Raw genomic sequence first — 16,023 nt, 5'->3', positions numbered from 1 at the left:
GCCGCAAAGGGCAGAGTTGCATTGCCGATCGCCGCGACTTGCGCGCGTTCTTGACCCATTTGAATTTCGGAAGTTATGTGAGGCGGTTCGGCGAGCCGCCTTACAATATATGTATGTATGCATTGACCTTCAAGTCCATTGTCAAGTACGATATATTAACATACATATTAACATATATTTTGCAATAAATATATGTATGTATATACACTTCCTTCGGTTTATCCCGAGTCTAAGCTGGGCTAGTTTCAGCTGACTGTGGATTCGTGCCAACAAATTTATTTGTTGAAGCCCCTGCGATATTAATTAGTCTTGTGGTTTAGGTTTTATAGCGCAATGGTATATTTTCTTAAATAAATATGAAATGTACACGTCACTTATGTAAATGTATGCTGGCTCGCTGGTTTGCTTAGCGACGCACACCTACTGAGCGCTTGTTCAACGCACTCCGGCTGGGGGAGTGTTGTGCTAAAACACGCCAGTTCACCGGAACGATTCGGGAAACGCCAGGATTTCGATCTGTAAACTCTGGCGGTTCGCTCAGATACACAGGCCGCTCCTACTATCCCACTCGTTCACAGCACAACACTAACTACGTTTCACTCACAAACACTTCTCTTGCGCACGGCTACGTGAACTTACTCAGAGGTGCAGGCGTCGCTTAAGCCGCTGATATGCACTGATGTCCTGCTCGGTGCCGCTGATGATCCGCAAGGATTCCCTCTGGATGTCCTTGCTGTTCCCACGATGTCCTGGGAGTCCTGATTTACCACTTGCGTTGACTTTCACTTGACTTTGGCACTTTTTTCACGCACTTCGACTTTCACTTTATATCTTCCCTTCACTATAGTTTCGACAGCCTCGTATGGAGCTGCTGGTGGCCTTTTATACCCCAGCCACAGGCCCTGCTTCGTGTGGTAACGGGGCCTGTTCGGCTCTGGAACGGGGCCTTTCTGCTGCTCGTGCCCATAAAAACGGTAAAGTGGCGTGATTTTGGGTGACGCCACTTTCCCGCCAAATAGCGGGGCAGCCTCCCATTTGCCGAAGTACCGTTGTTGCCATGCGAGTGAAAACGTCCACTGCTATCACCCGGCCCGAACGGCACCTCGACTAACGGTCCCCGATGATCGTCGTGCGTGCGACGCGAACCCATTGCTGAATCTGTAGGAGCGAAAGAGACCGCCTCTAAAAGGACTTTGACCCCCCATTACATTAATACGTGCATACCCATATTGCTCCTCACAGTATGTGTGGACACGCATACGATGCTGTTGTTGTTGTAATTGGCCAAATATTTGATTATTTTTTATTAATTTTTGGCTGAACGGAATTTAATGAAACTTTCAGCATATGATCTACATATTATATTGAATATTTGAGAAATTTAAAAAAATAAAAATCATTCACAATTAGCTATAGTGGCATCTGATTTGAACTTGAATGTTTTTACTCGATAAAAACATAACGGGATGATTTATCGAATTTTAAAAGATTTCTGGTATATAGGAAAATACATTTTCCGATTTGCCACGCCCATAGTGGGCGGATCGGGAAAATTTTAACACTTTATTAATCGGAGATATACACGAGTATGTGTTCCAAATTTCAAATAGATTGCGTTCATACGGACAAACGGACAGACGGACGGACAGCAAGACGGACATTGCACAAAACCAATATACTCATTTCACATTCGTGAATGAGTCTAAAAATTATATATCTACGCCCACTAGGGGCGTGGCAAATCGGACCTGAAGATATAGTGATTTTTCGAATCCTGCTATATTTTAGGAACTATTGATGCTAGAGACCTGAAATTTTGTATATATACGCGGGTTGACCACCCACGTCCAACGAGCTATGGTAGATATATGTCCGCCTATAGGGGGCGTGGCAAACCGCAAAAGTTTATATCTCCTACAGTTTAAGAGCTAGAAGCTTCAAATTTGGATAGTTAAGTTACTGATGGCCTCCTCTATCGATGCCCCAAAAATAATTTTTAAGCCTCTAACCCTGTAATTTTCACATTTTTTGAGCGTAAGAATTCAAATTTTAGGCATTGATAGTGTTCGGCGCAGCAGCTAATAATTGCTCTTAATAGTTAAATAAGCTTCTCTTAAGTTAATCTCTTGCCTTTGTCATTCTCATTCGCTGTTAGCGCACTCTTGCACATAACAAAGCATAACACACATACATATGTAAATCTCATCCGCTCTGTTAATTGCATACTCCTCTTTATTTATATTCTTTTAAACTCTGTACAAAAACGGTCTTCATTCGCGCAACACTTACATATTTTGTCTCGAATCTAATTAACGCCGCCTAAACAGTGTCCACAGACTCGGCATTAAATTAATAAATAATAAGCTAAATTATATCGTTTTGGTTTTTATTTTTTGCCTTCGTAAATGATTGGAGCCAGAGTTGTCGAAAAAGCTCGGCAGCTTCAAACAGATAGCACGGAAGGAAACATTTTTATAAAATTAATAAAATATAAAAAAGCTAAAATAACAAAAATTTGCAATTTACAAAAAAGTGTTTTCAGCGGGATTTGAACTCGCACCCAACCCAAACAGCATGTTTGTCAAAATAGCTAAAATAAAGATCGTCGGCGCTTCAGCCTACAGCACCACCGCGTCGTTTCGATCAAGAGTAGTTAAAACGAAATCACATTATTGTTATGACGCCGCATAGCAAAGAAAAGCCAGTGTAGCGGCTGGAAATTCAAAAACAATGCAAAGACAAATCAATCGCAACGGGATTCTTAGAATATGCTAGAGCACGCATTTATGTGTACATACATACACACATACAAATGAGCGCGTGTCTAAGGCTGGAATGCTTGATGCTATGCGTGCAGGCTTACATATATAATTATATATACATATGTATGTATTTGCGTATATGTATTTGAGGGCTATTTAAGAAGAAACAAATTTAAACTTATAAAATTATTCGACTAAGAAAATGAAAAGTATTAAGTGCCATTCAGTCAAGCTCGCACCTTCCCAATAAAATATCTATTTTATAAAAAACTAAATATATATTGATGGAGTGTGGAGTCTTCAAATAAGGACACGTGGTGGTGATTTTAAAAATTATTTTATTCGGCACGTGCAAAATGGCGATGTTGGATATTCAAGTAGTTGCACAAGGAATCCGTGTAAAAGTAGTAGTAATAGTGGAAGAAGTAGTACTTGGCGGAGGGCCAAGTACTGAGAGCAAGCGGTTATGCTATTAACAGAAAGCTGTTAATAGCATAATCGGGCTCTGTGGGGGAGGAGCAATCCTGTTAATGGGATCTGGCATTAACATACTACCCCCCTTGCAAGGATTGCAATATATGTATATCTGTGCAGATTATTGGTAGGAACCTGAAAGGACCCACCCGAAGACGGTGTTCTGGGCCATGGGACGACCGTCAGTGCTGGGGACGATTCCTGGAAGGATGACGTGAGAATACACGTCAGCCCCCAGCACAACAGACACCGTACTGGGTCGAGCCCAATTGCCGTCGGCGAGCGTAATCCCAGCCGGATTGGCTGCGTGCTCGATCGGCCGGATTGGCGTCCGGCAATTGAGCTGCGGGTCTAATTGCAGGATAGCATCAATATGGAAATCGGATGTCCTCGAACAGACGGTCGCCGTGCAAACCTCTCCCGGACCCACGCCAGTGGCGGAAAGACCCATGGCCCTTGCCAATGATGCATGGATCCGAGTAGTAGGGCTACACGGATCGATCAACGCCCTCACATCGAAATCCCTCTGGTCCGTTTGCACAATGACAATTGCCGTGGGCAGGATGCTAACGGCCTTGTGCTGCATCAGCGTGCTCAGCGGCGGCGTAACTTCCTTCGTGGTGGTGGATGCTGCCTGGTGGCGTCGTCCTTTGCGGGATCCTTTTTGTGGTGCAGGTGTCCCGGCGAGGGCGGAGGAGGTGGGCCCGCTGATAGGGGCTGCAGCGGGACGACGTCGCTGTCGGCGACGAGCTCCAGGCAGATGCAGCAGCGTGTGATGGCTCTGGCCACACGTCTTGCATTTGGCCTTGCTGCGGCAGGATTGCCCGGAGTGCTGGTGTGCCAGACAATTCGCGCAGTATTTATTGATAAGTACTGCGCGAAGACGTTTTTTCGGCCGGAAGGCCCAGGAAACGCCTGCATTTCCGCAGAGCGTGGACCCCTCTACACACGCGGCATCGGAAGGAGTTGATGCCAGGTGTCTCCACGGATTGAACAGCTGATGGCATAGCTGAAAAGGAGAGATGTGCCGGGTGGTAAGTGATGGAATTAGATGCAAATACAGGGTTAGTTGGACATCACAGGGGTATTATCGTCCGTTGGTAGGATGACCAACTTATGGACGGGTCTACGGACGATGCCCCGGGAGGTGAGAATGTCCGCCACTCGGACCTTCCCATCATCTCCTGGGTGCGTGAGGTGGACACGGCCGAGCCGCCACTCGTTGATGGCGACATTATCGTCTTTCACGATGACCATGTCGCCGACCTTCAAGTCACGTTGTGCGAATTGCCATTTATTACGTTTGTGCAGCTCCTTAAGATACTCTTCTTTCCAACGGAAACAGAATTGTAGGTGAAGAGCCTTAAGTCGCTGCCAGCGATTCAGGATAGACATCGCATCTTGTGTAATTCTGGGCTCAGTAATAGTTATAAGAGGCCCACCGGCTAGAAAGTGTCCTGGAGTAAGGGCTTGTAGATCGGTGGAATCCTCGGACATGGGTGCTGTCGGGCTTAAAGACCGCATGGTGAGGCAGGAAAAAGTTACTCATTGCAGGATTGCAATGTGAGAACACTGGCCTCATATGACCCAAGTCGAGATACTCTTGCAGGATAGCTTCATATTCGGCCTTGAGTGTCGGATTCTTGAACAATCTGCTCTCATTTTTGAGAAACTGCCCCAGAGCGATGGATCGCGAATGACCTAAGTCAGGGTGATCCGGATTTTTGAACGGAAAAGTCACGACGTAGGAGCCAGACTTGTCTCTCCGTATAGTTCGGACAAAATTATCCTCACACGCAAGGTCCGGCTCACTGGCTACCTTGGGGAGATTCTCCACCTCCCAAAATTTGGTGATGAGGTGGTCGAGTTTTTCCTAGTCGTGAAAGCGGAAATCGACTCTTGAGGCTTCTTTGTGACTGGACCCGTAAGAATCCAGCCGAAGATTGTCTCTTGTCCTATAAGTGATCTGCAGAGGTTAGGGCGGAAGCCCCCCTGAACGATCGACGGAAGGATATCCGCGCCTAAAAGAACGTTAATTTGAGCGCTCTTGAAGAAAAGTGGATCAGCTAATGGGATGTCGGGCAGATTGTTTAAGAGATGCTGCGGAATGGGGTACGATGGCAGATTGCCGGAGAGCCGTGGGATGACCAAAGCTGAGGCCTCAATTCGAAGTCGGGGTTTCAGCGGAGTGCCGATATGGAAGTCACAAAGCTCCGTTGATTTTGCTGCCACGGAGTGGCCTAGACCGGACACCTGCGTTTGCACGGATCGGAATGGTAGCTTCATCAGACGGAATAATCGTTCGGAAATGAACGTCGCCTCGGACCCCGAGTCGATTAGAGCCGTGGCTGGATATGTGACCCCCAAGTGACATACATCAATTACGGCCGTACCAAGCAGGACCCCTGGAGTATCGGCCGTGAAATACGACTGCACATTGTAAAGTAGTAAATTACGGATGCTGGGATAGACTCAGTCTACCCAGGGTGTACTCACAAGAAATTTATTTTTATGTAATAGTGTGACACCAGGGGGGGGGGGGGGGGGGGTAATATTTAACGTTATTGGTCGGGAAATGGGAGAGGGGGGAAATCTAATATGGGGACCACCACTCACGTGTACCTTTTCTTCTTCAGTGTCTTCTCACCCCTTTTCTTTTGCCTCGTCGCCGTCAAACTTTGCTCCAGTTGCCGTTTAATTTAATAAAAGTTGCCAATCCGTTCTCCAGTTTCTTTCCTTTTTATTTGAGATGCCGCTTAATCTAACCGCGTTTCACAACTCAATTTCGCGCTTAACCACTTGACTATTGCTCGCTCACCACTCGACTAATCGTTTCTTTTCTGCGCTCGCCCAAAGCGCTCGGCGTCGGCGACGCAACTCTCCGCTCACAACTCTCCACGCAGGGTTGCGCCGCCGATCGCCGATAAACTGTCAGCGCTTTGGGCGGCATTTTCAAATATCAATTCAATTCTCTGTGTACCAAATATCAACTTCTGCTTAACCTACTTGTTTAACTATTAATTATAAATCTAAAAACTATTAATTATCAATTCAAAACCAATACTACTTACTTTACTAACTTAATTTCTACTTGCTAAATCTAAACCCTAACGACTACAAAACTAACCCTAATTAAGCCTACTTTATTTATTAATTTAACTCTACATCTTAGCGAATACAAAATAAACTAAACATTTCATCAATTCTGATACCAACTGAACATTTCATTAATTCAAATTCGTAAATAAACACTTCTTCAATTCTCTTACAAACTAGACATTTCATCGGCTCAAACTCAAAATAAACATTAAACATTTCTTCATTCTCTTATGATCGTGAGGCGGTAACTGGGGCGCCGCCTCACAACATTACGAGGTACTTCGGACGTACCTAGAGTTACAGCGGCTCCGGAAGAGGAGCTGTTTGCTGTGGAGCCTTCACGGTGAAGCAGTGTATTGTGCCTCCCCTTGCACTTGGCGCAATTGTGTATGCTAGTGCAGTCGCGCAGTTGGTGACCTTGAGCAAAGCAGTTCAGGCAAAGTTGCCTTCGCTTTATGTATGTCTCGCGCGCTGCCAAGGACATTTGGATGACGCGAGGACAAAGACGAACCGGATGGTTCTCTTTAGCACACCAATCGCACTTTTTGGATTTGGACTGGACTTGTGTCTCGAAGGCATGGACCTTTTTATTAGAGGTGCTGGCCGTGGATTTCGGGTCTGCACCTGGGGCTTTGGGGAGAGACCCATCACCAACAGACTTACGTCTTTCCAGGCTGGGATGTCTGATTTTCGAGTTAAAGAATGCTCCCAGAGAGATCGAGTGTGTTCAGGTAACTTGGAAGTACACAAGAACACAAGGATACAATCCCAGTTCTCCGTAGAGATCTGAGCTTGCTCGATGGCAGTGACACACCGATGAATGGTGCCATGCAATTCTCTGAGAGTCGCGCCTGATTCTTTGGTGACCTTGGGGAGATTGAGAAGGATCTAAAGCTGGCTGTTCACTAACAGTCGCTTGTTCTCGTACCGGTCACACAAGGCGTCCCAGGCCGATGCAAAGCCATCGTTCGTGAGCGGGCACTCGGCGACTAAGTCATTTGCATCACCTGCTGTTTTTGAATTTAGGTGGAATAACTTTTCCACCGGAGTTAGGCGCGGATTCTGAATATAAATTGCAGTGAAAAGGTCACGGAATGTTGGCCAGCGCAGGTAGTCGCCATGGAAAACTTCCGTATTAACGGGTGGCAGGCGACAGCCTCCAGACGAGGCGAAAAGAGCGGACATAGGAGCGGGCGGTGTACTCGATGCGGAAAGTGCATCGATTTGCATCCCCAGGTGCGTCGTACACCGCTCATACACAGTATAGCAATTGTCGAATTTAGCCTCCATGGCTTCAACTTCGCCACTGCTCGCCCCTTGACTCAACGCTCTGGCACAGACCTTGTGCTGCTGCTCAGCAGCATCCCATAATGCCTTGACACGATCTCGGCGGATCTCGAAGGCCCGGAGCTGAGCCGCATGAGTGGCGTTAGAATCTCCGGGACCGTCGATGCGGGCTTCTAACTTAATTAGCCTATCCGCAGCAGCGATGAAATCGGACAGAGACATATTGACTGATACTGCTGGCTTCGGACTGGACCGTGTAACGACCGGACTGCGCTTGAAAGTGCTGGTGGTCTGTGGTTTCCCGGACGGAATGGGAGAAGCGGAAGCACTGCGCTTAATCAGACGTGAAGTGGGTACACTCAACTGCGCTCGGCTAGAACGATCGGACATGGAGGTGCGGAGGATTGGTTGACAGAACTCCCTACTAGAGAGAAGTTTACGAGCGAACGAGGATGAAAAGTCTCAATGAAATCAACAGAATTGGCCTGGACGCCAAATGATTCAAAGAAACTGTAAGCAATTCAGAATAAATTACGGGTCACCTAAATCTGCTTGAACAAATAAATAAAACACAAGAATGATCAAGTTGGTTGAATTAATTAGAATAAATTAAGTTCGAGTTACTTAATTAGAATAAATTAAGTTGGAAGAAAAGGTTAATCAACTTAATTAGGATAAATTAAGTTGGATTTAGCTTGATTTGAAATCGAAAATAAGCAAAAAGAATACTTTGCTTGAGCTAATTAGAATAAATTAAGTTCGAGTTACTTAATTAGAATAAATTAAGTTGGAAGAAAAGGTTAATCAACTTAATTAGGATAAATTAAGTTAGATTTTGCTTGATTTGAAATTGAAAATAAGCAAAAAGAATATTTTGCTTGAGCTAATTAGAATAAATTAAGCTCGAGTTACTTAATTAGAATAAATTAAGTTTGAAGAAAAGGTTAATCAACTTAATTAGGATAAATTAAGTTGGATTTAGCTTGATTTGAAATCGAAAATAAGCAAAAAGAATACTTTGCTTGAGCTAATTAGAATAAATTAAGCTCGAGAATAAATTAAGTTTATTAGCTGTGCTTATTTTTAAATAAATAAACAAGGAAGTGAAAAGGAACAAAAAAAACAAAAAATAAAAGTCAATAAAGTAGTAATTAATCACCGAATATTCGTGCTATGAAGAACTATCGGCTCGAAAACAATAGTTGCGCGCTGCGATCTCTAAAGAAACAAAGTATCGCAACTTACCAGAGAACACATAGACCGGACAAGTAGTGTAAAGCGTTTTGCACACTTTTTTTCGGGAGTTATCTCCCTTCGTATTTGCTCGGCTCCTCCATTTTTGGGTTCGGGCTACGAAAAAATACGAAAGCACAATCATTTCGCTTCATGCGCTCGACCGAGATGGTCAAATATTGAACCAAAGATCCCTATGCGCTGAATGTTTCCCTTGCTCTTTCTCTCTCACGATGCTCTCTGCTCTCTCAAATATGTATATGTATGTATGCATGTGAGCACAAGCAGCAGCTCACGAAAATTGAAATTTCTTCGCTGCGAGAACCCATGCCTTCCCTTCTGTGTGAAGAGTATACCGAACTTTTCAAACCGTTTGTCATGCGTTTTCCTTATTATTTGTGGGAAGGGTATGAAAGCGTTGGTGCGCATAATTAAAATGTTTTCGCGACGAGCATGCACACATACACTGTCCCTTGCTACATGTACTATGAACATTTGTATGCCTGTGTGAGAAGCTCTGGCTGCCTGTAGCAATTTTGAAGCCCAGCATTTGCATTTGTCGATCTTGTGAAGTGCTCACATACATATGTATGTATGTATGTATGTATGTATATACATTTGATTGTGTGTACGCATGGGAGGCGCTGCTCACAATTATGGGATATAATTTGTAGAAGCACTTGTATGCCTGTGTGCCTTTACATGTGCGTGTGTGTATGCATGGGAGATGAATATTGGCGTGTGCCTCCCTCAACTTAGAATGGTGTGAACGATTTTGGGTTTTATTTGAAGAGGCGCGCTTACATTTAAGTAGCTGATTTTATTTCAATGATCGTGGGCTTGCCTATCAGAATGATTTTTTCTTTTAATGTAGTACTTGATTAATCCCAGTGGGCAAATTGGAATTAATCAAGTGAAATTTATCTTTTTAATAAGAAGCATATGTATGTACATACATACATATAGTGCCCAAATGGACACATTTTAAAGGGTGCATCTGTTGGATGTCATAAAAATAAATCATGCAATTAAAAAATACGTATAAAAGCAATGGGCAAGTGAACTTGTTACTTTAGTTAGTCAGCTAACGAAATATCTATTGATGGAGTGTGGAGTCTTCAAATAAGGACACGTGGTGGTGATTTTAAAAATTATTTTATTCGGCACGCGCAAAATGGCGATGTTGGATATTCAAGTAGTTGCACAAGGAATCCGTGTAAAAGTAGTAGTAATAGTAGAAGAAGTGGTACTTGGCGGAGGGCCAAGTACTGAGAGCAAGCGGTTATGCTATTAACAGAAAGCTGTTAATAGCAATATCGGGCTCTGTGGGGGAGGAGCAATCCTGTTAATGCGATCTGGCATTAACATACTACCCCCCTTGCAAGGATTACAATATATATCTGAGTGGGATTACAAGCAGGAACCCGAAAGGACCCACCCGAAGACGGTGTTCTGGGCCATGGGACGACCGTCAGTGCTGGGGACGATTCCTGGAAGGATGACGTGAGAATACACGTCAGCCCCCAGCACAACAGACACCGTACTGGGTCGAGCCCAATTGCCGTCGGCGAGCGTAATCCCAGCCGGATTGGCTGCGTGCTCGATCGGCCGGATTGGCGTCCGGCAATTGAGCTGCGGGTCTAATTGCAGGATAGCATCAATATGGAAATCGGATGTCCTCGAACAGACGGTTGCCGTGCAAACCTCTCCCGGACCCACGCCAGTGGCGGAAAGACCCATGGCCCTTGCCAATGATGCATGGATCCGAGTAGTAGGGCTACACGGATCGATCAACGCCCTCACATCGAAATCCCTCTGGTCCGTTTGCACAATGACAATTGCCGTGGGCAGGATGCTAACGGCCTTGTGCTGCATCAGCGTGCTCAGCGGCGGCGTAACTTCCTTCGTGGTGGTGGATGCTGCCTGGTGGCGTCGTCCTTTGCGGGATCCTTTTTGTGGTGCAGGTGTCCCGGCGAGGGCGGAGGAGGTGGGCCCGCTGATAGGGGCTGCAGCGGGACGACGTCGCTGTCGGCGACGAGCTCCAGGCAGATGCAGCAGCGTGTGATGGCTCTGGCCACACGTCTTGCATTTGGCCTTGCTGCGGCAGGATTGCCCGGAGTGCTGGTGTGCCAGACAATTCGCGCAGTATTTATTGATAAGTACTGCGCGAAGACGTTTTTCGGCCGGAAGGCCCAGGAAACGCCTGCATTTCCGCAGAGCGTGAACCCCTCTACACACGCGGCATCGGAAGGAGTTGATGCCAGGTGTCTCCACGGATTGAACAGCTGATGGCATAGCTGAAAAGGAGAGATGTGCCGGGTGGTAAGTGATGGAATTAGATGCAAATACAGGGTTAGTTGGACATCACAGGGGTATTATCGTCCGTTGGTAGGATGACCAACTTATGGACGGGTCTACGGACGATGCCCCGGGAGGTGAGAATGTCCGCCACTCGGACCTTCCCATCATCTCCTGGGTGCGTGAGGTGGACACGGCCGAGCCGCCACTCGTTGATGGCGACATTGTCGTCTTTCACGATGACCATGTCGCCGACCTTCAAGTCACGTTGTGCGAATTGCCATTTATTACGTTTGTGCAGCTCCTTAAGATACTCTTCTTTCCAACGGAAACAGAATTGTAGGTGAAGAGCCTTAAGTCGCTGCCAGCGATTCAGGATAGACATCGCATCTTGTGTAATTCTGGGCTCAGTAATAGTTATAAGAGGCCCACCGGCTAGAAAGTGTCCTGGAGTAAGGGCTTGTAGATCGGTGGAATCCTCGGACATGGGTGCTGTCGGGCTTAAAGACCGCATGGTGAGGCAGGAAAAAGTTACTCATTGCAGGATTGCAATGTGAGAACACTGGCCTCATATGACCCAAGTCGAGATACTCTTGCAGGATAGCTTCGTATTCGGCCTTGAGTGTCGGATTCTTGAACAATCTGCTCTCATTCTTGAGAAACTGCCCCAGAGCGATGGATCAGGATGGAAGTCAGGGTGATCCGGATTTTTGAACGGAAAAGTCACGACGTAGGAGCCAGACTTGTCTCTCCGTGTGGTTCGGACAAAATTATCCTCACACGCAAGGTCCGGCTCACTGGCTACCTTGGGGAGATTCTCCACCTCCCAAAATTTGGTGATGAGGTGGTCGAGTTTTTCCTAGTCGTGAAAGCGGAAATCGACTCTTGAGGCTTCTTTGTGACTGGACCCGTAAGAATCCAGCCGAAGATTGTCTCTTGTCCTATAAGTGATCCGCAGAGGTTAGGGCGGAAGCCCCCCTGAACGATCGACGGAAGGATATCCGCGCCTAACAGAACGTCAATTTGAGCGCTCTTGAAGTAGAGTGGATCAGCTAATGGGATGTCGGGCAGATTGTTTAAGAGCTGTTGCGGAATGGGGTACGATGGCAGATTGCCGGAGAGCCGTGGGATGACCAAGGCTGAGGCCTCAATTCGAAGTCGAGGTTTCAGTGGAGTGCCGATGTGGAAGTCACAAAGCTCCGTTGATTTTGCTGCCACAGAGTGGTCTAAACCGGACACCTGCGTTTGCACGGATCGGAATGGTAGCTTCATCAGACGGAATAATCGTTCGGAAATGAACGTCACCTCGGACCCCGAGTCGATTAGAGCCGTGGCTGGATATGTGACCCCCAAGTGACATACATCAATTACGGCCGTACCAAGCAGGACCCCTTGAGTATCGGCCGTGAAATACGACTGCACATTACGAGGTACTTCGGACGTACCTGGAGTCACAGCGGCTCCGGACGAGGGGCTGGTTGCGGTGGAGCCTTCACGGTGAAGCAGTGTATTGTGCCTCCCCTTGCACTTGGCGCAATTGTGTATGCTAGTGCAGTCGCGCAGTTGGTGACCTTGAGCAAAGCAGTTCAGGCAAAGTTGCCTTCGCTTTATGTATGTCTCGCGCGCTGCCAAAGCCATTTGGATGAAGCGAGGACAAAGACGAACCGGATGGTTCTCTTTAGCACACAAATCGCACTTTTTGGATTTAGAGTGGACTTGTGACTCGAAGGCATGGACCTTTTTATGAGAGTTGCTGGCCGTGGATTTCGGGTCTGAACCTGGGACTTTCGAGAGGGACCTGTCACCTTCCATAGCTTCAAGCGCGCGAGCATGCTCGCTAATAAAGAGACTTACGTCTTTCCAAGCTGGGATGTCTGATTTTCGTGTTAAAGAATGCTCCCAGAGAGATCGAGTGTGTTCAGGTAACTTGGAAGTGCACAAGAACACAAGGATAGAATCCCAGTTCTCCGTAGAGATTTGGGCTTGCTCGATGGCAGTGACACACCGATGAATGGTGCCATGTAATTCTCTGAGAGCCGCGCCTGATTCCTTGGTGACTTTGGGGAGATTGAGAAGGATCTTAAGCTGGCTGTGAACTAATTTCGCTTATTCTCGTACCGGTCACACAAGGCGTCCCAAGCTGATGCAAAGCCGTCGTTCGTGAGCGGGCACTCGGCGACTAAGGCATTTGCATCACCTGCTGTCTTTGAGTTGAGGTGGAATAACTTTTCCACCGGAGTTAGGCGCGGATTCTGAATATAAATGGCAGTAAAGAGGTCACGGAATGTTGGCCAGCGCAAGTAGTCGCCATGGAACACTTCCGTATCAATGGGCGGTAGACGACAGCCTCCAGACGAGGCGAAAGGAGCGGACATAGGAGCGGGCGGTGTACTCGATGCGAAAAGTGCATCGATCTGTACACCCAGATGGGTCGTACACCGCTCGTAGACAGAGTAACAGTTGTCAATGCTCTGGCACAGACCTTATACTGCTGCTCCGCATCATCCCATAATGCCTTGACACGATTTCGGCGGATCTCGAAGGCCCGGAGCTGAGCCGCATGAGTGGCGTTAGAATCTCCGGGACCGTCGATGCGGGCTTCGAATTTAATGAGCCTATCCGCAGCAGCGATGAAATCGGACAGAGACATATTGACTGATACTGCTAGCTTCGGACTGGACCGTGTAACGACCGGACTGCGCTTGAAAGTGCTGGTGGTCTGTGGTTTCCCGGACGGAATGGGAGATGCGGAAGCACTGCGCTTGACCAGACGGGAAGCAGGTACACTCAACTGCGCTCGGCTAGAACGATCGGACATGGAGGCTTACTCGGACACCGGGTTAAGCAAAGTCTGGAGAGGCGGCAATGAAGGCAGAGTTCGATCACCGAATCGAAATTTATTAGACCCAAAAAAAACGTTTTATTTGGGGAATAATAAATAAAAACACAAAAAAGGAGAAAAATAACAAAAAACAAACGGGAAGAATATTAACTAAATCCTCAAAAAGAAAAAAAAAAATGCAAATCGAACAATAGAAAAAAAAATAGTAAAAATTAAAAAAACAAAACAAAAAAGTATATGTATCAGAATATCAAAAAGTTAAAATTATTAAAATGCACGATTTTATCTGTCTTTATTATTTAATTAATTCCTCCCCCGCTTTGCTTTAATTTAATATATATTTTTTTTTTTTTGGTTTTATTTATTTATTATTATTTGAACTATCGGTATCAAACACAATAGTTGCGCGCTGTGATTATCGGTATTTATATGAAAATTTTTCTAAGCATTTGCACACGGAACAACAAATGGAATATATTTATTATCTTTTTGCAAAATTTATGATATGTGTTTTGTTAATTAGTGAATTAATTATGTGTTAATTGTGTTGCTGCTCTAGTTGTACATTCATATGGATATATGTATGTACATATGTTTACTACCTTTTTTTTATGTTTGGATGGCAGAGCAAAGCGGAGACACAATTAGCACACACACGTACAAGAATAAAAATGCAAATATAAATATGTGATGTTTTTAAATATATAATAAATATATGATGTGTATAAATATATAAGGATTTAAAATAAATTGTAATAAAACGGCAAGAATATGTTTTTTGTTTTATATTTATTTACTTTAATATATATATGTATTGTGTTGATTGTACATACAGATGTGCATATGTATATGTGTATGTATATGCAGTGGGAGTATGTACGTACATATATTGCGGTGAAATCGCAATTGAATATGTGCAATCGGACTATTATGATTGGAATTGAATTGCGACAAGACACAAAGGATATTGTGTGTTATGTCTTAGCAAAACGAAAAGATTCGGAATTGAATATGCAACGGACTTGAAGGTTAATGCATACATACATAAAAAACTGAGCTGAAAACCATTGTTTTGGAGGAATGGCAAAATATCCCAGTGGAATATGTAAGAAACTTGGTCCAATCGATGAATAGACGCTTGGGAGCATTCATAGATGCCAAAGGTGGCCAAAAAAATTATTAGTTTTAACTAAAAAGTAGTTAAAACACTATAATGAATTAATTGTTTTAGTTGTGTAAACACTTTCTTGTCAGCTGATTTTTATTATACCCTGAACCCATTGAAAATGGGAAATCAGGGTATAATGGTTTTGTGAAAAAGTATGTAACGGGCAGAGGGAGGCGTGGCAGACCCCACAAAGTATATATATTCTTGATCAGCGTGACGAGCTGAGTCGATATAGCCCTGTCCGTCTGTCCGTCCGTCCGTCCGTCCGTCCGTCCGTCCGTATGAGTGCGTCGATCTCAGAAGTTATAAGAGCTAGAGAGCTGATATTTGGCATGCATACTCGTGTGTACCATACGCAGTACGAGTTTGCTTTATTTTTTCGATAAATCGTCCGATAACTTTTTTATCGAGAATAATCGAAAAATTGATTTTGTTTTTTTAGCCTAATTTGAACATTTTTAGACCTGGAGTCTTCAAATTTGTGTTGTATATAAAGTTAGTCGATACAAAGATTTTGTAATTTACAGATTTTGGATACCACGCCCCCTTCGCCACCAATTTGTAAAAAACGCATTTCAAGTACTAGAGACTTGTGCTTTGGAATGTACACACATATTTACCATATGATTACACTCTGAAAGTTTCATTAAGATCATATGTTTACAAAAGAAATTATTCGACAAATAAATTCTCATAATATTGACCACACTGCAGCGCAGCCCAAGCGCAGTCGCTGCTTACTGCGCAGTTAGCAGAGCGCAGGCTTATGCGTGCGTGTGGATGCATCTGTATGTATGTGTGTTCATAAAAGAAGTGCAGAATGATTAGAATATCAGATTAGAGGGTTCAGGGTATCTCCT

The 16,023-nt window shown here is 45.0% G+C and overlaps 1 protein-coding gene across 1 annotated transcript; it reads right to left on the bottom strand.

Moving 5' to 3' along the window:
* Positions 1–10,265: 10,265 nt before the first annotated feature.
* Positions 10,266–13,179, bottom strand: LOC149268117 (uncharacterized). The gene has a single exon (XM_089473511.1). It carries the CDS (start codon positions 11,148–11,150, stop codon positions 10,266–10,268), a length of 885 nt encoding a protein of 294 aa, XP_089329637.1. The 5' UTR covers positions 11,151–13,179.
* Positions 13,180–16,023: the final 2,844 nt, after the last annotated feature.

The sequence above is a fragment of the Drosophila arizonae genome, chromosome X (genome assembly GCF_054131065.1).
Source record: "Drosophila arizonae isolate 15081-1271.41 chromosome X, UAZ_ARI_1.0, whole genome shotgun sequence".
Classification (NCBI taxonomy): domain Eukaryota; kingdom Metazoa; phylum Arthropoda; class Insecta; order Diptera; family Drosophilidae; genus Drosophila; species Drosophila arizonae.
Note: the sequence above shows the minus strand (reverse complement) of the source record. Positions and strands in the feature narration are given on the sequence as shown.